This window comes from Gigantopelta aegis, chromosome 4 (assembly GCF_016097555.1).
Source record: "Gigantopelta aegis isolate Gae_Host chromosome 4, Gae_host_genome, whole genome shotgun sequence".
NCBI lineage: Eukaryota > Metazoa > Mollusca > Gastropoda > Neomphalida > Peltospiridae > Gigantopelta > Gigantopelta aegis.
The window spans coordinates 83065417-83088413 of record NC_054702.1 but is presented as its reverse complement, the minus strand read 5'-3'; the positions used below and the strand labels follow the sequence as shown (position 1 = coordinate 83088413).

The 22997-nt window shown below is 39.8% G+C and overlaps 2 protein-coding genes across 2 annotated transcripts; both read right to left on the bottom strand.

The window, feature by feature from the left end:
• Positions 1 to 2525: 2525 nt before the first annotated feature.
• LOC121371234 lies at positions 2526 to 5372 on the bottom strand. Its single transcript, XM_041496971.1, has 3 exons — positions 4716 to 5372; positions 4286 to 4504; positions 2526 to 3761 (listed from the first exon to the last, which is right to left on the bottom strand). The coding sequence occupies exons 1-3, from the start codon at positions 4732 to 4734 to the stop codon at positions 2680 to 2682; spliced, it is 1320 nt and encodes a 439-aa protein (XP_041352905.1). The 5' UTR covers positions 4735 to 5372; the 3' UTR covers positions 2526 to 2679.
• A 10645-nt stretch (positions 5373 to 16017) lies between these two features.
• On the bottom strand, positions 16018 to 17124 carry LOC121370033. The gene has a single exon (XM_041495130.1). The coding sequence runs from the start codon at positions 17122 to 17124 to the stop codon at positions 16018 to 16020; it is 1107 nt and encodes a 368-aa protein (XP_041351064.1).
• Between the last annotated feature and the right edge of the window lie 5873 nt (positions 17125 to 22997).

Here is a 22997-nt window from a genome sequence, read left to right as displayed (position 1 = left end):
AGGGGTCCGATTTTCAGTTCATTTATCAGCGAGTGGAGTTTAAATCTGTCTGTGGTAGTGTTCCGCAGTTTGTCAGATCGAACTGTCATAAGACTTGTCGATTCTTACCGGAAACATTCATCCTGCGTCTAAATTTCTTTCGTAAACGTCGGGAGACGAGCACGGAGATCGTGAGCCGGATACAGGAAGACGATGGCGCCAAACGACCCAAGCATTATGAACGACAAGTGATATACCAGGCTTCCAAATCATCAACAACACCAAGAGCAAATCTTAGAAATATGCCAGTAAGAGCGGCAATGTCGGCTCGCAATTAACGATAGCCGAGTCCAGTGGCGTAGACAGGACTAAGACCAGTTGACGTTCCTGCATCAAAAACGTTGCTAACAACGATAGAAATATTGGATCTAATCCTTCACATTCAAATAGAGCAAACATAGCTACCATGATACGTCCATATTGTTATGTCTAAAACTAATGTTTGTTGGTCGAATACTTAAAATGGTTATTACTTTACCTTCTCTGTCACTAATATGGCCAATGTGTCGTCTGTCTATGTCTCTAGCTATAATGTCTCCGCCTAGCTGTGTGTCTCTCTCCCTCTCACTCGCTTCCTACCCGCCGCCCCCCCCCCCCCCCCCCCACCCCCCATCTCTTTTTATCTAGCCATCTAATTGTCTAGCTCTGTCTGATTCTATCTTTCAGTATTTTTCTCAGCAGGCCAGCATTAAATTATGCTAGTGACGTTATTTGTGATCTCAGAAACAATTACAAAGTATGTAACAGTGATGGTTTGTCATCATTGAGAGGTTCAAAACCAACACACATCTTTCCATTTCTGTCTGTATTACATATATATTGTGTATGTGCGTGTGTGTGTGCTTGAGTTTAAATTTAAGAGTATAAACCAAATAAAAGTTTGTTACTGGACAATGTACATAAGTTTTACTTTCATAATTTATGCTGAATGGTGTACTTTTATTACTTTATATATTTTAGCATCTTTGGTTTATAAAATACATTTAGGCCTAATCAAGATCAACTGAAACATGTATGAATATAGATCAAATAATAAATTAAAAATATTGTGTTGAAAACAATATCTAAAAAAGATATTAGCATTAGGCCTACTACTATATAGTGTCACTGTGTACATGTACTATTAAACCTGGTAGTCTTTAAACACCAAAATATTGAAAACAACAGTCAAAATGAGATAATATATCAAATATAATACTTAATTATGTTTTATATTTTGAAAAATATTATCAGAAAGCTTTCATTTGTTGGTTGTTTTTGAATGGTCTAAGAAATTACTAAAGAAGAAAAACCTACGTTCAATAACAAAATGAAGAAAACTTTGTTTATTGGAAAATTGAACGTATGGCTGTGTAAAACTTACTGTGGATTAAATATATGATGTAGAAATCATTGTACGATTAATATGATGGAAAGTAACAGTGAACGTTTCTGAGATTATCTAGACTGGATAATATTCATCTTCGTACGAGAAAAGCACATAGATAGTGATTATTGAACTTATTGTGGTGTTTTATTTAATTTTCCTATTCCAAAAGTAACCACATATTATGAGCATACAGCAAAATCAGTCGATAACTTAACAGGAACTTTCACATTCAGAACTAATGTCTGTTTACAGTATATTCTTAATAAATTAAAATTTTAATCAACATAACGTAATACTAATCGAGAACGTAACATTAACTTCCACATTGTAATGAGTTACAGTACAAATTTATACATTATCATTTTGGTATACAGATCGAAATTTTCATTCAGTATTTACAATTGTTATTATCACGAGGTTATACATGTATGTATGAATATTAATGATACAGATAGAAAAAATGAAGATTTTCTATTATGTAGCCCAAGTTCTCATAGCTTATAATTTTGGACTAGACAGGTATATTAATTAAACAAAAATTAACTATACAAAATGGGTTCTGCGAGATATTTTCTATTATATTGTATCTACTTATATACTCATCCCCACCCCCACACACAAATCCCACCAACAAACAAACTCAAATATACATACATAACTACGCTTAGCCTACGCACACAGACACGCACACAAGTGTTTCACGAAATAAATGAAATAAACAAGCTACAGGTGCAGATATCATATGATTACACAAATGAAGTATTATTCTTATATAAAACATATGAATTATTTGACTATGACCGGCATGGCTGTCTGTCGTAAAATATTAATATACATGTACATAGCACCAAAGTAAACAACAGTTACAAATTGCATAATTTGTTCAGCAGTAATTGCCTGACTGTCTTAAATAGAAATATTAGATTATGATACATAGCTCATTTAGTTTGAAATTGGTTGTGTAAACCTTTACTATAATAAATACTTCTTTCTGTTAGATATCTAGATTTCAGAATACATTTAAAATGTTTCATATTTGGTAAGATATCTGTTACTTTACATTTATAGATAAAGAATTTAGCAAGTAATAGAAACAGATCCTTTTGGAATTGTTTTCTTACATATGTCAAAGTTATTTAATCAAATCAGCAGAGTGTCAATACATTTTTAATTGGTGAACCTATTTTTGGTGTTTTGTTGAAACCAATTTTAACAATTTTATACGAACAAAAATTAATACCCTACTGTAATGGTAATGGGACAGTCTTGACCTACTGAAAGTAATTATTTATTGTGACAGTCGAGTTTTGCATGTTGAAAAGACCACATGTTACATTTTCTGCAGCACGATCAAATTGGAAATTATGTACATTTCTGTTTGGATTTGGTCTGTTGCCATATGGAGTAAGAACACCCCTTTCACCTTGCAAGATTTGGGAATATGCACGTTTTTGGACAGAGCTTGATTCCAGGGAATATGATTTTAAAGATTCGTCAGTGCGATGACCCGTGATTTTACAAATCTCCCTGTTCTCTAAACCAGCGTGCGACAGCAAGGTGACTGCGGTGGCGCGAAGACAATGGTTTGTGTACACTTTTTCAATGTTTGCGGCTTTGCATATTTCTTTCACGAATGAAGCTATGATGTTTTTCCCAATTGGACGTGACGTGTACCAAACTGAATCGCTTTCAGAGACGGATTGTTTTGGCTGTTGGTAAAATGATGGATTATTTTGATTCATTTTGGATTTGTAAATTTTGAACGAGGAAACCGGGCAGTACACGGAATTTGTTGAATAAATGCGTTTTTTAGGTTCAACGGCATCTTTTAAATCACCACGATGATTTTTTGTGATTTCGCAATGTGTCATTTCGATGAACTCGTAACCATCCTCATCAGATGAAATTTTAAATGAATTGGATGAAAGTTCTCGCTGATTTTCTGACCCACGGCGTGCAAAACCTAGTGTAATGTCAAACCACACCTTTTTAACAAGATCAAGGGGAGAATCTAAATTGAAGCTATTCCTAATCTTGTCAAGCTCTATTGCCGAGATTGCGGGGTGGTGTTTTGTTTCATCAAGTCCCTCTTTCTTTAGATTACGGATCATCGACAGGAAAATATTGTTAGATGTGTGAAATTCGCTATCTTTGAGAATGTTTAGGTTTCGTTCAAAAGGAGGTGCCCTAATGTGCCTATGGATTGCTGCTCGGAGACCAACAAAAGTCGATTTAGAGTACAGTTCGCCCTGGGTGTTCCGGACTTCTGCATAAAACAGGCGAAGCCTCTCGTTCAGAGTAGTCGCATCAAGAGTTTCAAAATCAGTGGAAAATCCACGAACTTCAAGCCATTCTACACAGGAAGAGAGAGAAAAAAAAAAGAGAAAACATAAGGTGTGCAGGCAACGAGTGAGTGATGAGGTACCTGTAAGTAATTTTAAAATAAAAATGAAATTTAAAAGAATACGATAGTGACCAGTAATTTTGTATTATATATATATATATATATTTATTTTTATTTTTTTTGAGGGGGGTGGGTGGTGGGGGTGGTTGTAAAACATTGCAAAACATTGCTACTGTAAACTTCTATAAACAAAGCATGTCTAAGGTTAAAATAACCATGTAGATTGCAAATGTTTGGTTTTGTTGTTGTTTTTATATAACGTTTGTGTTGCAGTACGTCATACATTGTTATACAAAGCGTTTACAATGGGTTATTTACAGACGCAGAAATGAATCGATCGACGTGTATGTAGGCCTTTTTGTTTACTATATTTCTTTAATTGCGGACAAGGGGGCGTAACTCTGACATGTTTTGTTTTAACGCTTTAAACGTTTTTGTTTCTTGTTAGGGCGGCGGATGGGGGGGGGGCTTACGTTTCAATATCTTGACACCCCATATTGTATTCCGTCCTGTGGCTTTTGACAAAGAATCCCCAATTATCTTTTTTAGGTGTTCTTCATCCACCTTGACAAATCGCTGGTTCTTGGTGTCTGTTGCAACTTGTTGAGCAAGTTGATCAAGGTCATCCAGACCGCTGTTGCCATTGGCGCTTGTCGAGGACGTTGCACTTGCTTCAGTTGTATCATCAAGAACTGAAATAGAGAGAGGAGGCCTATTCAGAAGATAGTTAACCCATCATTTTCCATCTCAAAAGAAATTTAAATTTTGAAGAAGAAAATAATGAAATTGGAAATCAACCGACTCATTTTTAAAATGTCACAAAATTATATATCAACAAAACTTGCAATTTAAATGACTCACACAAAATTATATCTAAGTAAACCTTACATTTAAATTACTTACCATCATCTTTCATCAACATATCTATCAGAACTTCATCTGTCTGCCAATTTGTATCGTCGTCAAATAGGTTAAATTTGGCGTATCCATTTGAAGAGGTGATCCACTTTGGTTGTCTGCCATTTTGTTGTTTGAAATAGTAACAATGTATTCATGAGCAGTGATTAACTTACTAATTTGAGGGTATCGAATGCCATTCGACAATGTTTATTAGCCAATCATATTACAGAACATACTTACCATCAGTTTACAATGTGTGTTGTTTGTTTTAAAGCACTAGATAATACAGTTAAACCAACACCCCTATGGACGAATTCATTTCGCATCAGCAACCAGTGACGTCATTGGAAAGCAGTACAGTTGTTGCAAGTTAACTGTTCAAACGTCAACGGTTGGATTTTTTTCACGGAATAGGATATATTTCATTGACATTGTAAATGTTAATTTCTTCCCATTTCAGTAAGCATTTAAAAAATGGATGTCAATTAAGCAGACTAAAGAAAGTGAAATTCACGGATCGCATGCATTGCATAGCAACTGAAAAAGCCGTTTAACGACGTCAGTGAATGTTATTATGCCGAACAATTATATAGTTCTCTGTAAAAAACGTTTCAGTTTACAATGGACATAACCATATGGAGTTTTTAGATTTGCGGGTGTTATTGTCTATTTGATCCCGCAAATGTTTCATTTTTGACCTCAGGCTAACGCCTTCGGTCAAAAATGACATTTGCGGGATCAAATAGACAATAACACCCGCAAATCTAAAAACTCCATATGGTTATCTCCTAAGTGATATCCACACAAAAAAATAAAAATAAAATAATAAATAAATAAATATAACGTCAATGAATTTTGAATTATTTGTACTCAAACATATTTCCGGTTCATTCATCACTTATAAAATATTAATTAAGGTGCATCAAACACGCTTTACATATGTTAACATGTGCAGGATAATAACACTATTTCCCGAAAAACGTAGATGGCAGTTTTAGATGTTGGAGTGTGGTGTAACACTGATAATAGATTAAGCTGTCACTATTAAAGCATTTAATGATTCGAAGAAAATGTCATCTTATGATACTGACAAAGTTTGTTACGGTGTTGAAAAGAGTTATCTAAAGCTACACTCGTGCTATGTCACTGTTTGACAGAAACGGAACCAAAGTCCAACGGTAAATGACCCGTTTCGTCAAGTTTATCGTCTCTATCGACAGCGTGTTTAAACGTGTATTTAAAATAGTCGTATGTATTCGCTTTATACACATTTCCCAGATCGCGCATGTCCGTGACAAAGCAAGTAAAGCTGTGCTTTGGAAACCTTTAGAGAGGTCATTACCTCAGAACAGTGTTTACCAACCTTTCTAGCGCCCTTTTGATTAACAATAATATCTGATACTCTTTTCGCAGCCACCAAATCTACACCTGGAGAGTTTCTTTTATTGGAGATGGATTATCTTTTAACAGTTAAATGCAGAACTGAGTCAATACAATTCAATTACATATATAATCAAGAATTATTTTGACAAAACGTTTTGTAAAAAATGTTTTAGAATACTGGAAAATAAATCTGAGTGCGATCATGACATCCTAAAGCGAGTTTACCATCTCCATTGTCGCAACCCCCCCCCCCCCCCCCCCCAAATGTCGTGCTCATAAAACAAAACACAGGCTGTATAAGCATGAACCTAAGTGTATACAAGTCTACATGTATAATAATTGCTTTGACAGTAATTTTTGGACATTGCGATTCAGTTAACTACATCACTTATATAAGGACTATTACACGAGTAGGCGTTAGATATAATAAGTTTGTTTGTTTTGTTTAATGACACCACTAGAGCACATTTATTTATTAATCATCAGCTATTGGATGTCAAACATTTGGTAATATTAACATAAATCAGTCTAAGAGAGGAAACCCGCTACATTTATTTTCCATTGGTGGCAAGGATTTTGTTTATATGCAGCACCCCACAGACAGGATAGCACATACCACGGCCTTTGATATACCAGTCGTGGTGCACTGACTGGAACAAGAAATAGCCCAATGGGCCCACCAACGGGGATCGATCCGAAACCGACCGCGTATCGAGCGAGCGCTTTACCACTGGGCTACGCCCCGTCTCCCCCCGCCCCGTTAGATATAATTTATCTTACATGTAGCACTAAACCAAATAATTTCCGGCTGGGTCAAAGTTCGAGATGCAGCGAACTTATGATAGAGAAGTTAACACCACAAGTCCTGTGGTTGGTTATAAATGTGAGTGTGTTGGTTGTAAAAAAAACCCATAGTTTCATATGGGCTAAAAATGTATGCAATTTTATTTCATCTAGTACTACTGTGTGAAAATACCGAAAATGAGCCATGAAAGGTACCATTTTCTTCAGTTAATACTTTGAGGTAGGGGTTGTAGTACTGATATTTATGGGTCATAGTTTGGTTGATATATTGCATACAGTGTTTTTAAGCACAAACGTTAACATGGTCGCCTATGGGATTTTATTTGGTATAGTACAACCTACAACGAGTAGGAGGAAATACTTTAAGGTTGACGTTCAGAGCAAACTATTGCAGCGCACGCCTGTCTTGGGCGCTGGTTCTGGCGTGGGCCAATTCCTCCTACAACGAATTGTATGTAATAGGAGCAATTTATATGGGAGGGTGGGGGGTTCGAATCATGCTCCTCCGGATATTATATTAAGAAAACGAAAATTTGCTTGCACACGCGGCTGTATTACATACACTCCAGGTTTAAAAAAAAAATCAAACATATTTTCAATAAAAGCCCATTTCCAGCACTTGTGTTTTACTTTGACGTCTAGGTCATCACCATGGTCGGTGCAGCCAATCAGATGCCATTCAGAAAGTGTTCTTTGGAGGCTATATCTACTAAATACGAGGAATCACTGACCAAAATGATCATAATCGTACGAGTAGTCCTAGTGCTGGAGCAAATCCTCAAATTCGAGCAAAATCAGCTGTCCCGAAACCTACTAACAATATCAGTTGTAATGCACATACAAATGCGTTGTGATTTGTTTTGCAACCATATTACAGCTGTTTGGCAGTAATGCAAATATCAATAAATGTTTGTATCCAGATTTGGGCTTTTTTTAAATTATTAATTCGGGCAAAAATCAGTCCCCCCCCCCCCCCCCCCAACCCCAATCCCCCCAAAACAACAACAACCAACAACAACAACAACAAACAAACAAACAAACAAACAAACACTAAACACACAAAACAAACACCACCATCAACAACAAAACAACAAATAATAATAAATTAAAAAAATTAATAAGAGCGCGTTCGCCTATGAAAATGTTGCTATTCCATATTTATAACTTGTGTATACTCTTTCATCTCTTTGGTGAAACGTTTGGACATTGTTTCATCATTTTAAATGAAGTGACGGACTTGACAGCTATGGTTGCAGTACTCATGACGGGTGCCACCGGTGGGGCAGGATTAGCTCACTTTTCGCGAACACCTGATATCATCACTGTTTTCACAGTCATTCCTGAGTGCATGTCATCACAGCTGTGTTTATTCCAATGAGCTCCAGTTTTGATTTAGTAAGCTAGTCTGGAATGGCAGTCTTCTTTATGACCATCAAAAGGGCGTATTGTCCAGAAAAGATTCTCCTCGGGAGAGGCACTAGATAAATATTCATGGAATCAACCACTTTTTTTGTTAAATACCCATTCGACTCTGCATTGTGCAGAGATACGTTCGAGATGCTGCTCTATGCTTTTATCCGCCAGGTACAGATACTCTTCAAAACTGTCTGTAAGCCACCTAACTAATCTATCTGAACTGGTGATGAGACTGTTCTACTTGATCGATTCTACGTCAGACCATTGCTATCACTAGCGTGTCATTTTATAAATACATAATTCACATAATATTTTCTTATTTACACTCTCGGTTAGTATTGCTTTATGACAAATTTCATCAGTTGTTGTAATATTATTTTCTCCTAGTAGAATTAATTTGGCATTGAGAGATAAATATTGAATATGAGGACATTTATCAAGTAAGAATGTACTGTAAATCTACCTCCACCATACATTTAATAATCGATGGCAGGCGCGTGTATAAGGGAAGGGTTTTGGGGGACAAAACACCTCTACTTAAGCAAAATAAATGTTGGGTTTTGTTTTTTTAATACATTTCCCTGGGTAGCATGTCATGATACACCTATAAACTTCGCTTGCCACAACCAAGACCCCCTCCCACCCCACCCGCTATGGTTAGGATCTTCATGTCTTAACGCTAGTGATGTCTGTGAAAACATTCTTAAATTGTGTGGTACAATATTTGCCCTCCCGCAACACTGAGACATATCGCTGATATCTGCCTAGTCATTTACGAACCTTATCTACTTGATCAATCAAGATAAAGGCTTACAATCACGCTGTTCGGTTTTGTAGTCTCAGTATTTCCGCACCAGAGACCAATATTATAACCAAGCTAAATGGAACTAATCTTGTTAACTGGGGCAGTTTGTCGTTAATAATAACCGCTGGTCGCATATACAAAACACACTCGTCTAAGACCACGATAAATAAGACTGATTTCTTATTTAACTGTTAATAGCGTCGGTCGGTATGTACGTATGCTATAGTGAGGTGTTTGTGTAATTGTGATTGGCCAATAGTGGTGAGGCTTGGGTTACATATTTAGACGCGTCAAAAACAATTGACGATAGAGGATTTTATAACTCCAAATTCGTATTTTCTGCATTTTGGAATTAATTATTACTACTTACGTGGTAACAAGCTCTAACGATTATTTTAACCATAAGCGTACGAGACGGGGCAGGGGGGCAGGGAGCAACTTCCCCCCCCCCCCCCCCCTAATGCTGGAACAAATCCTCAAATTCGGGGGGAAACCGATAGATATATTCGGATAAAATGCGCTAACTTAAGACGTTTTAAACATGTATTTGCAACATTCTACCCGTTAAATTAGTCATAATTCATGCAAAAAAATTAAGTAGTTTGTTTTATTTAACGACGCCACTAGAGCACATTGATTTTTTATCTTATCATCGGCTATTGGACGTCAAACATATGGTCATTCTGACACTGTTTTTTAGAAGAAACCCGCTGTCGCCACATAGGCTACTCTTTTACGACAGGCAGCAAGGGATCTTTTATTTGCACTTCCCACAGGCAGGATGTCACAAACTATGGCCTTTGTTAAACCAGTTATGGATCACTGGTCGGTGCAAGTGGTTTTACACCTACCCATTGAGCCTTGCGGAGCACTCACTCAGGGTTTGGAGTTGGTATCTGGATCGACTGGGATCCGAACCAAGTACCTACCAGCTTGTAGACCGATGGCCTAACCACGACGCCACCGAGGCCGGTGATTCGTGTAAAAATGCATAGTGATTCATTTCCAACTCTATATAGCTGTTTGGGAGTAATGCTAATATGAATATGTGTTGTTATCCAGATTGGGTCATTTTCGTTTAATTCGGGCAAAAACCTTCCTGCCCCCGTACAAAAATGGGAGCCCGTACGCCTATGATTTTAACTGTAATACTAACGGATTTTTTTTTTTCGGTGGTAAATATTTCAAATGTTTAATTGATGATTACAGTATTTCATTGTTTGGATTTTTAGATTATGTCTTCATTACCGAATACATTTTGACAAGTTTTATTGTGTTATCACAGACGGCGTTTGCATGAATAACGTTGAAATGTGGGTAACGAATCGCCACGCATTTTTACATGGATTACTAGTAGTATCAGGGCCTATATGGCGCCATGACCTACTTTCCGTGACCTTGACCTTGATGACGTCACGGCCTTGTCACGTGATCTCGTCCTACTGACCCGGCCCTGACCTACTTAGACTGGCCTACTGTGCCATGTGCAACGTCCTACTGACCCGACCCTGGCCTACTTAGACCGCCCCCCAACCTACTTAGTCTAGTCCTGACCTATTTAGCCCGGCTCCGATCCGTCGTACTTAGCAACGCCCGTGATATCCTGTCTGTAGGAAGTGTAGGATCCCTTGCTACTAATGGGAAAGTGTAGCGGGTTTCCTCTCTAAAACTGTGAAAAGTGTGTTTGACATCCAATAGCTGATGATTCATAAATCAAGGTGCTCTAGTGGTGTCGTTAAACAAAACCACTTTTAAGGACTCAGCCCGACGCGAGGTAGTGTGTTTAATTTTAGCGCACTGAATGTTGAATGGTTATAACTGCTTACACCCGGGAAGCGGTGGTATTCTGTTTTATTGTCGGTGACAATATTCTTCGGAACTAGAAGTTACATTTTTAAAGACATGAAAATTGAAATGATTTAAATAGGTGTAAAATAGAATTCTCGTCCCACTATGTCTCCCGCGCTAGCAAGATTATTAAACCATTTTAACATACCCAAAGAACGCGCTTCGCCGCTCGTATAAATGTATATGTGGTTTAAATGACAGGTTTTGTTTACGTGTGTGAAGTAGTCAACTGCGAACGAGTTCGCGTCCAGTGCGGAAGGTACGCCGTTCGTATCTGAAGTGGGGAAATTAAAAAAATTCTATTATTAATTTTTGTTTTTAAATTATAGTTTATTTATTTGTTTTTATTGATTTGTTTGCTTATTTATATATTTTTTATGTTACGAATTTTTTTAAGCAGCCTCCTTTCACCTTTGTACAATCAGCCTATATATCACCTGTAGGGCGGGGGTCTGTATAGGTAGGTTGTTTTGAAATTTAACATTTCATGTTTAAACAGCAGTTTAATTAATTTATATTAGATTTTAGGGTACATATATATTCACACTCATATATAAGGACATTTACGCTTTAAAACTGTACCATGTATACAGAGAAGATTTAAAACTAGTATGCATTTAGAGGTGTATTGTGATTTTGTTTTTAGTCAGTATATGTGGATGTAACCTATTAAATATACAGAGATTGTGTTGTTCAATAGTTCAATGCTACCCATCATGTACACATCTAAAAAATTTGGAACAGGTGATCAATGTAATTTGCATGGTCCCCACAATTAGGCATGACTGATATACAGTGGATTTACAGTGAAATTTGAAATTTTGAAATCATTGACAATATATATTGTAGTGAAAACAAAACACAGTTCCTACATCCATCCGTCCATCGTTTTGAGCGGAGAGACACTGGTCATACCTATCACACACATTCATTCAAACACTCCTGTCTTTTTTTTCTTTCTTTTTTAAAATACATTTTTGAGGGTATTGAGTTCCTTTTCCTAATAGTTTTATTATTATGAGTTAGTTATTGAAAGTTTATTTATTTGTTTTTATTTATTTATTTGTTTATTTATTTATTATGTTACGATTTTTTTTCAAGCAGCCTCTAATAACCCTGTGGGGACGGGACGTAACTCAGTGTTCCCTTGATGTGCGGTCGGTCTGGGATCGATCCCCGTCGGTGGGCTCATTGGGCTATATCCAGCCAATGCTCCACAACTGGACAACGGCCGTGGTATGTACTATCCTGTCTGTGGGATGGTGTAGGATCCCTTGCTGCTAATAAAAAAAAGTAGCCAATGAGTAGCCAATATCTGTGTGGTCCGTATGTCCGTATAACCATAAATAAAATATGTTGAGTAAATAAAATATTTCCTTCCTCGTAAAATAAAGATTAATTGAATACAAATATTTTGTTTTGTTTTAGTCATAGGGAAAGAAAGACATATTTGTCTTGAAGAAAGGAATGTTTGTTAAGAAGAAAGGCATATGCGTTAAGGAGAAGAAAGGCGTATGTGTTAAGGAGAAGAAAGGGATGTTTGTTAAGAGAAGAAAGGAATGTGTGTGTGTGTGTGTGTGTGTGTGTGTGTGTGTGTGTGTGTGTGTGTGTGTGTGTGTGAAACACCCCCAGCCCATTGCTTTGAAGAAAGAACGCATACCTGCAACTCAACGCTTCGACCTAAACTATGATCTTTTAGCTGCATTTTAAACACAAGTATTTTCCTAGAGTACAGACAACCAGTGTATTATGTCTGGTATATCAAAGATCGTGGTATGTTCTGTTTTGTACACACAGCTCTTGCTACTATAAAGTAGCGGTAGAAATATCCAATCACAAATCTAGTCATAGAGTAAAAAACACAAAAAACAAACGCAATGGTTTGGTTTTTCATTTATTTCTAAATTACAAATCACCGACACATATATAAAATGGGCACACACTGGGTTACATCGAGAGGCCTTAAGGGCGACATATGAATAATATGAGTGTTCTTTTCTCTTCATCATCGTCCTCATCATCAGTATCATCATCGTCGGTATCGTCGTCGTCTTGTTCATCAAAATATTTGCCGATCCATGAACGATACTGATTTAATTTAGAACGAATCTGTGGTCTCACATCTTTGTCTGGATTCACAAACTGTAAAATGTTTCTGGTGTTGGCACCTTTGTCAAAGTAATGCATATAGGTCAGGAAGCGAGAGTACGTGTCTTTAAATAACTTCCATTGTAAAGTCTTCATGTTTCTTTCGATGGCATCTTGGGACATGTTTTTTTCTTCGTAGCGTTTTCTCTTGCTTTCGATATAGTCATGATTGATGTCGAATTCACGTTCCACCATGAGACGAATGCCTTCGTTTTCCAGGTCGGGCGACAGCTCTTCTTCTTTTTCATTTCCCTCCTCGCACGTTTTAAATTGCAGATGTCGCTGCAAGTCGCTTCCGTCTTTAAAGACCAGACCACACGTATAGCAAGACTGCATCCTTTTGACTTTTTTCAGATAGGGTTCCACCTATCTTCTTCTTCGTCGTCACTTTCGTAGGCGGGTATGCCTGGTAGTTTTCTTTTGAATGCGTCCCTTTGCATGATTTGCACGTAGAGCTCTGTCTTCGACGGTGGCTGCAACCGTTCTGAGACATTGCCGTTACGTTCGTGCTTTTATACCATTCGGACAGCCCCGTCTCTAAACCATTAGGCCGAAGACGTCAATGTTCGGGCGTGGTCGGTTTCAAGTCCACCAAGAGATATCCGTAGGGCCTGTGGGTAGCTTCCTCAAACCGCTGCATGAAATGACGAGTATTTCCAGGATACATCTGCTGTACCAAGGTTAGGACTTGCTGCTTGTCAATAGGGTTGTTGAACAGTGCCAGGTAATGACAGTTTCTTCTCTGTGTCGGGTCCTTGCTGTGATACAGGTTCTGGTTGATGGCAATCACAGAGAGGTGTCTGTGGTGACTTCCTTCCGTGAACAGGTCGGTGATGCGAGGGTCTTTTCCAGCTGTAGACATCAGGTCGTCCAATACGATGAGATTTCTGACTCTCGAATCCAAATAACGATCCTTTTGCAAATTCTCGGGTATACCTTGAACAAATTTCACTCGAGCAACCTTTTTGATCATATCATAGAGGGGTTGCCATCGTTTATAGAGCCAAATGATGCGCTGGGGAGGCGGCTGGTTTGTACAACAAAAATGTCTTTCCACACGACATGGGTCCCGACACGATCATGGTGAACGGATGTAACAATCTTAGGGGCTTCTGCTGCTGCTGCTGTTGCTGCTGCTGCTGCTGCTGCTGCTGCTGCTGTTGCTGCTGCTGCTGCTGTTGCTGCTGCTGCTGCTGCTGTTGTTGTTGATGATGATGCTGCTGCTGCTGCTGCTGCTGCTGCTGCTGCTGCTGGGAAGGCTTATTTTCAGATTCCAAGAGTCCATGTTTATTTCGTACGTGCCGAGTTAGGTCGTGGGTCCAAACATATTTTTTTTCGAATGCGACACTGATTCATGTTGTTGATTGCTGAAGTGTTCGACGTGAATTGACGATGTTGAAACTGCCATGCCCCCTTTTATAGCCTTCTCAGAAATGCTTGTGCCGTTTTTGCCCAGTCTGCTCTCGTCGTTTCTGTTCCACGCCACTGTTCTCGTTTCCGTTTCAGATCGGCCTTGGCTTGTTCGACCATGACAACATTGGGTGCCGGGGGTTTGTTCTGTTCCTCTTTTTCTTTTTTCCACGTGGGATCGTAGAGTTCTAGACATCGATCCACACTGTACATGATCTGACTTTGCCCACCACGTTGAATTTCGAAGTGAGGTTGAAGTTTGCCTTGTGCCTGTAGTTTGTAGAAACGGGTCCACTTATCCACGTCGGGAACGTACAGCTTGTACTGGTCTGACATGTTGCTCCTCTGAAGGTTCTATCTCAAATGATGATGGTTTTTGACAGACATCCTATTTATAGATATCTTGCATATCTCCAGCTATCCGTGACCACTGACCATACGGTTTTTACTTTCATCTGATCCAGGTGACTGTCATTCAAAATGAAGGCTAACAAAGGGGTGTTTTGTTTCAATATACGTTTTCTAGTTCTATTCATCATGGCAGGTGATACGAGCATTTTCATCATGTTCAGATATTCATTGTTAGACTGTAAAAATCGACGTTTCTGTCCTGCTCCGACGTGAATACGTCCGTCCAGCAACCCTTGAACGATCTCCACCAAGGCCAACATTTGTTCTTCATTCATATCATTCAGTAAACTCAAAGTCATATGGTAATCGTGAATATTCGTCATCAGTTTTAAATAATTGTAATGTTTTAGAACGTATTCAGCCATGTTTCAAAACCAAAAGGGCTGCGGCTTTACGTGTAGTGTCACAGTCACTGGTCCTGTGATAAATGAGGCTGGATTGCCATCTGCGTCCTGTATATAGATCTGCACATCTTCCAGTCTCAGGGGTACGTAATGATAGTTTGGAAACACAAAAGATTTTTCCTTTTTATTCCCTATCAAACAGATGCGTCTCAGCAAGGGCTCCTTTCTTTCTCCAACGTGTGAGCTGTAGCAGATGTTGGAACACACGTAAATGTCATGGCTGTCTGATTTTCTCGAAACTTCCCAGTCCTGAACGGTGATTTCGGTGGCTGCTACTACCCACTTTTTTCCGAGATGTAGTCTGTCATATAGATTGACTCTAAAAGACCAGTGTGTGTTGTCGGGAAAGTAAGACGTGCTGTCTGTACTTCGAATGGTAATGTACTTATCCATGGTGCTTATTGGTTTTGATCTTGGGATTTGGCAGCAAATAACCCAAGCTACTGCTGAGTAGTGCTGTCCACAAGTTAGAATTACCTTGATGAAGAGATAAGTTGATGATACACGTAATCACCACCACGTATATGATGATGATTTGAGAGAAAAATACCGTTTCCGATTTGGCCACACGTTTACCAAAAAATTTCCAGGTATCACCCGAATGACTTCTTGACAGAGGTTGTGTCTCTACAATTTCTTCCATGATAATGAAAAGTCAAACATGTGCTGAGGTCTTTTATACTGTCTGATATCTTACAACGTCTGCTTCTTGAATCCACGAATTGTACTTCTTAGGCCAGTGAAGCCATTTGACCAACACTTCTTTCTGTTTGTTACGAGTTCTCCTTTTCACAATGTCTTGGATACGGTACAGTTGATCAGGATTCTCAGTCACCTTTTGAAGTTCAGCTGCATAGAATGTCCCTTCGATGGCATCACCACCCCAGTCCTTTAATTTATACAAGTCTTTACCTTGAGACCAGTACCTTTTCTCAATGGTAAATATTTCGCCAGACCATTTCTCTTGGTATTCCCGATCAAAGGTGCCCCTAATATGACGGACTCGTACTTTATCACCTATGTTAAATGTAAACTTCTTTTTGTGGGTTGCCTTTTTAGGTTTGATCAGGTACTGAGACAGACGGACCTCTTCTTCGTTCGTTTGGTTGACACTGGCTGGTGTTTGACCTAACATTCGATGCTTGGTGTGGTTATAGCTAAAGACGACTTTCTCTAGAACATCCGTGTACTTGTAAGTAAAGTTGTTTAACATGTAGCGATAGAGACGCATTTTGATGGTTTTAATGACCCGTTCGGCATAACTTGCTTTGGTTTCATTGAGAGCAAACAGCTGCGTTATGCCATGCGATTTCAGCAATGCTTTGACCTTATGGTTCTTGTATTCTGACCCTGAATCGGACTGAAACAGTTTGGGTTTTCTGGACTCTAATTTCCAGAATTCTGTCAACGTCTCTACCATGTCGTTCCCCGTTTTCGACTTGAGTGGTAGCACCCACAAGTACCTGGAGAACAGATCAATGATCACCATGAGGTATCTCACCCCGTCATTGTATTTAGCCAAACTGACCATATCCATTAGATCGGATTGCCAGTGACTGTCTAACCCTTCCACAACATAGGTATTACGTGGAAACTTTCGCCTCACTTGATGTGTCATGGTATAGGTCTCTTGACCTTTCAACCATGATTTAATACGTGTCAGAGGAATTTTAAATTTACCCTCTGCTTTAACAGCTTGATACAGTTTACTAGGACCTGCATAACTCCCAGGATGTTTTACATCGTAGTAAATAGACTCTAGGTACCTTTCCCACCGAGACATGGTTCTCAACTTGCCTACAGGTCACAAAGTCATGCTATTTATAAATAACGGAAGAATACAACACTAAATTTTATTACTAAACAACAAAAATGTAGTACATAAAATATATGACAAAACATACAGTTATGTCAAAAACATTAAAGTGTCTCACACGTGTTTGAAACAGTTAATGTCTCAACACGTTATTGTTCTAAGTAGATCAGGGTCGGGTCAGTAGGACGTTGCACACGGTACAGTAGGCCAGTCTAAGTAGGTCAAGGTCAGTCTAAGTAGGTCAGGGCCGGTCTAAGTAGGTCACGGCCGGGTCAGTAGGACGTTGCACACGGTACAGTAGTCCTGAAGTCATCAAGGTCAAGGCTAGTCTAAGTAGGTCAGGGTCAGTAAGACGAGGTCACGGCACAAGGCCGTGACGTCATCAAGGTCAAGATCACGGAAAGTAGGTCATGGCGCCATATAGGCCCTGATACTACTATTACTATTGTAGGTAGAATAATGAAAATACATGGTCAAAAGTGTTCATTTTGCCCGAATTCTGTATCGTTTTTACCCAAATTTGCAGTTGCCATCCCCCCCCTGCCCCCCCCCCCCACGTCTCGTACGCTTATGTGCCTGCGTGAGGTGAGCGACGTTGTTTAGGACGTTGACGCACTTCCTGACTCTCCTGTCCAGCTCGTCCCACAAATGCTCGATCGGGTTCAAATCTGGACTGTAGGGTGATCAATCGAGCACTGGGACATTATTTTGGTTGGGGCGGGACGTAGCCCAGTGGTACAGCGTTCGCTCGATGCGCGGTCGGTGTTGGATCGATCCCCGTCGGTGGCCCATTGGGCTATTTCTCGTTCCAGCCAGTGCACCACGACTGGTATATCAAAGGCCGTGGTATGTACTATCCTGTCTGTGGGATGGTGCATATAAAAGATCCCTTGCTGCTAATCGGAAAGAGTAGCCCATGAAGTGGCGACAGCGGGTTTCCTCTCTCAATATCTGTGTGGTCCTTAACCATATGTCTGACGCTATATAACCGTAAATAAAATGTGTTGAGTGCGTCGTTAAATAAAACATGTCTTTCTTTATTTATTTTGGTTGAGAAAGTTAAAACAAACCCTCGCAACGTGCGGATTCCTACTCGAGACAGCGCAGAATGCGATTGTGTTTAGCAAACGTCGAGGTTTCTCTCTCCCCCCCTTGGGGCTGTGCTGCACGAGCTTGGCCGCTTGGCCAAACACAATGGGAGCACGGCTATTGTCACCTTGTATTATGGTGACAATAAACAGAAGAGATCGGGAAGTAGGAGGAGACGTCGTCCCACGGCAGCTCGGGGGGGGGGGGGGGGCCAAACCGGGCGGCTCAACCGCCAGGGGCGGTCCCTCCTGCTTCACAGAAGAAGACGAGACCGGCAGGGGCGATTCAGGGGGAGCCAAAACCGGCAGCTCAACTGCCGGCGGCGGCCCCTTCTGCGTCGCCGTACCCCACTACTCGGAAGCAGCAGACGCCAGGAGCGGCAAAGGGGGAGCCAAAGCTGTCATCTAAACCGGCAGTGGCGGCCCCTCCCCCTGCAGCACCAACGCCGATGGAAACAGGAAAAGTGTCGTCCGCACCAACCAATCCACCGGCGTCTCCACGAGTTGTTGCGACAGCGGTTGCAGAGCGTGAAGCCAAGAAGAGGAAGGTGTCGGTCCAGGACTTGTCCGACACACAGCCCACGACTTGGCAGATCGCACGCAACAAGCTTCCTGGACGGTACCGCAACTGTGTGAAGGGGGAGTTCACTGCGACCTCTCAGCTGCCAGGCCCCTTCGTCACCAAGAGCTGGAGACCAACAGCTGGAGACCAACACCAACTGGTCAAGGGCGGTACCAGTTCCAGTACGTCGAGGGAAGTCGTACCTACTACCTGACGTCGGAGCGGAACGGGATGTACCGGCAAGGCTTACTGAAATCAGACATGGATAATCCAATCGTCCATCGGATTATCAAGCTGATACTTCCGGAAGACTACTCAGCAATACTTCGGGGAGAGTGCTACATCGACCTGCCTCACTTCTTCCCGAAGTTCCGAGCCGATCATCCCATCAACTCGCCATGAGTTCCGCTGCGTACCCTCTCCTAGGACATGTACCTCCTTTTTTAGGGCTCAGTTGGACTTTAAAAACATTTTTGGCCGCAGTTCAAAATTTTATGGTTTTTTTGTTTTGTTTTTTTCTTTGTAAACAGTCCGACACAGTTTATTTTGGCAGCCGTCTAAATTGCTCAAATCACCTTAAAACCTTTTCGGTCGAGCACTCTAATTTTATTGTTTGGACTTAATTTTTTTTAGCACATTTTGGTCTTCGGTCTTTGACCTAACTACTAAATTCGTATTCCAAATTCCGCCCACCTCAAAATTACCCCCCCAACCCCCCCCCCCCCCCCCCCCCCCCGGCCCGGACCATATAGTTCGGACTTTAAATTTTTAGACCTTCGTTCAAAATTTTATGTCAAAAATATTATTAAATAGTCCGATCCTCTCTTCTTTCTCTTATTTATTTTTGGACTGTCCTTCTAAAATGCTCCAATTTATATAAATATTCGGCCGAGCAGTCAATTCCCACTATTTAATTTTTAGAGGTAAATTTCAAAATTATCCCCTTAATTTTGTTCTGTCCCGGAGCAAGTCACTGGCTATCCAGAGACAGGCCCCGGGACGGACATGCTCGAAACTCTAGTGGTATATCTAGTGGCATGTTAAAATTATTCGCACTCGCACTCGCAACGTGCGGCCTCAATTATCCTGCTGTAACGTAAGGTTACGCGCATGGATAAGTGGAAGGACGTGAGGTCTGATGATCCGAGCCCCGTTTTACAAAGCGATCTTAGTGCTAAGATCACCTTAAGTGCATTGCTTCCTTATACACTTAAGGTAATCGTAGCGCTAAGATAGCTTCGTAAAACGGGGCTCGGATCCCGATATCTTACGGCTTTAAGATTGCCCTGGATGACAATGAGGGGTGTTTTCAAGCCATAAGAAATCCCTCCCCCCCCCCTCCCCCTCAACACACACACACACATGCACAGCTATGTGTCAAATGTTACTACATTTGGTATACGGATAAAAAAAAGTTATATTACCAAAAACTGAACTTGCGTTTTAGAAATAATCAAGAAGCGAATCAAAATACACCACCCTCCCCCCAAAAAAAACACCACCACCTTTTTAAACCTCACTATGACGTTCGCCCGCGGTGCCTTTCTACTACCGGAATGTCTGTCAACTTGCCCATTGAGGTATATCTTGTCTTGGAGTTTTCATAGGAATTTAATAGGGCGGTGCGCTGCTCCTATCCTAGGGTATGCAACATGGTTCTATACCATACTTGTATGCGCTAGGTTTCTAAATTAAAGTGGTGCCAGCGTCTGATGAATGGCATAACGTTCTGTTTCTCCAGGATTATGGAGAGGCGCCCCTGGACTTGGAATCGCCAGGATACGTTTTTATATTGCCAGATTCACCAGACGCTTAACTTTCCCTGTTTAAATACTTTTTTTTTTTTTTTATTTATTATTATTATTATTTTTTTTTTTTTTTTTTTTTTTTCCTTCTCTGGTAGAATCGTTGGCCCTTGGGCCTAATTTTTGATGGGGGCACCGAGACTGGAGGGCACGACGGTTGGGTGGGTGGGGGTCGTAAGAGTTGTTAGGTTTGTCCGGGGGACTGCCCCCCCCCCCCCGGAACCTTCCCCGGTTTCGGCCACACCGAAGTCCCCAATACGATGGGTGCCCCTAAGGATGGGGGCACCGAGACTGGAGGGCACGACGGTTGGGTTGGCCGGGGGGGTGCTGGGTGGGTGGGGGATACTCCACCGGAAGATGGTTAGGGCGGTAGGCGTAGGCGGTTTTGGCCGTAAGGGGTGTTAGGTTTGTCCGGGGGACTGCCCCCCCCCCCCCCCCCCGGAGCCTTCCCCGGTTTCGGCCACACCGAAGTCCCCAATACGATGGGTGCCCCTAAGTAAAACATATTTCCCTATTAAAAAAACCTTTTTGTGGCTGAAGCCTAACCTCTTAGTCACCTGCCACCCCTATTTTGAGGGCTAATTAATATATTTAAAAAATCATTTTAAAATATATTTATATTTAGGACTGCCCGATCTAAATTTGCGTTACAAATTGTTAGTTGTTTGCTGTATATTAAATATTGTTTGGGAAAATAACGCACAAAATTATTTATTGTAAAGTCCTTTTTCCCTGTTTGTTTAAATATCAAAATTGCCCCAGTAATTGTTCTGTCCCAGGTTGGACTACTGGCATCCGGTGGCCGAACCTGGGATAGACATGCTCGAAACCTTCGTGGTATAGGAGCATGTAAATATTTTATTGATTGATTGATTGGAGTTTTCACTGGATTGTTGTGGAACCTGGTACAGTGATCCTCTGAACAGTCTCCACAAACTAATAAAGAGATATTTGCAAAATTTTAAATTTTTATTACCTTTTAGAAATTTAACATTGAAAATTTGAAAGTCTGTTTTCTGTAATTTTGATTGGTAGATTGTTCTGAAACTTGTGGCATTCTCCACAAACTAATAGAGATCAATTTTGGAAATAATCGGAAATCATCAAGGAAGCGAATCAAAATAGTGTACACCTACTATTTCCCTGAAGAAAAAAAAAACCAGCTTCAATTTATCAAATAATCAACATATTGCAACTGCGACACTTGGTCTTTAAAGAAGAAACCTGCTGCTGCAATATCTGCTGTTTCTTTGTCGTTGTTCGTTTTGTTTTGTTAGATGTGTTTGGATTGTTTTTTGTTTTGTTTTGTTTTAGGGGTTTTTGTGGGGTTTTTGTTGTTGTTTTATTTATTTTTTTTTTTTTTTTTTTTTTGGGGGGGGTGTTGTTGTTGTTTTTTGGTACAATGATCTTCTGGAACAGTCCACAAACCAATAAAGAGATATTCCATAATTTTAAATTTTTATTACTTTAAAAAAATAAAAAATAGAAATTTAACATTGAAATTTTGAAACTTTTATCTTCTAGAATTTTTATTAGATTGTTCTGAAACTTGGTACAATGATCCTATGGGGAATTCTCTACGAACTAATACAGATATATTTCAGATATTTAAAAGTTTTATTAAATTTTACAAATTTAAATTAAATTTAACATTGAACATTTGAAAGTCTATCTTCTAGTTATAATTGGATAATTCTGAAACTTGATACACTGCTTCCGAGGGGCAGTCTTCACAAGCCAATTGAGGTATATATTGAAAATAACAGTCATGAACAAGTTTTTTAAACAAGTGTACAGAAGCTATAAGTAACTTCAATGTATTTGAAGTACTGAATGATAATGTTATTAAGGTATTAATCAAATCGTGTTACGAACTTCTTTCCCACTTATGCCATATGACAGTAAATAAAATGTGTTGAGTGCGTCATTAAATAAAACATTTCCTTCACATTACATGCCGATTCTAGCCAACAATAATTTGCATACATTAACAATTCTGCAAAATTACAGCTTCTTTCATTATATACTTTGTATTATATTTGTCAAATTCTTAGTTGCTTGCTTGAAATATTATTCTATGCACATCCATGTTCGCTTTCAGATGTGTTACTATTTAGGGAAGCTATAAAAGAAAATTGGGAGTCTACCGAGGTGCTATCAAGTGGCAGTCCTCCTACAGATAGTGAGACCCATATATCGTGGTGGAAAGCAGCTCTACTGTCATTACTTATTTTACACACTTTTTAAATTTTATATTATGTGTATTACGGTACTGGCGAGTAGATAAATATATACAAAATACATATAGGCTACATATATATTATCTTGGAAAAAATACATTTGTTCTGAGGGTGAAGTCCGTCATATTTTGTTTGGTCACATTGG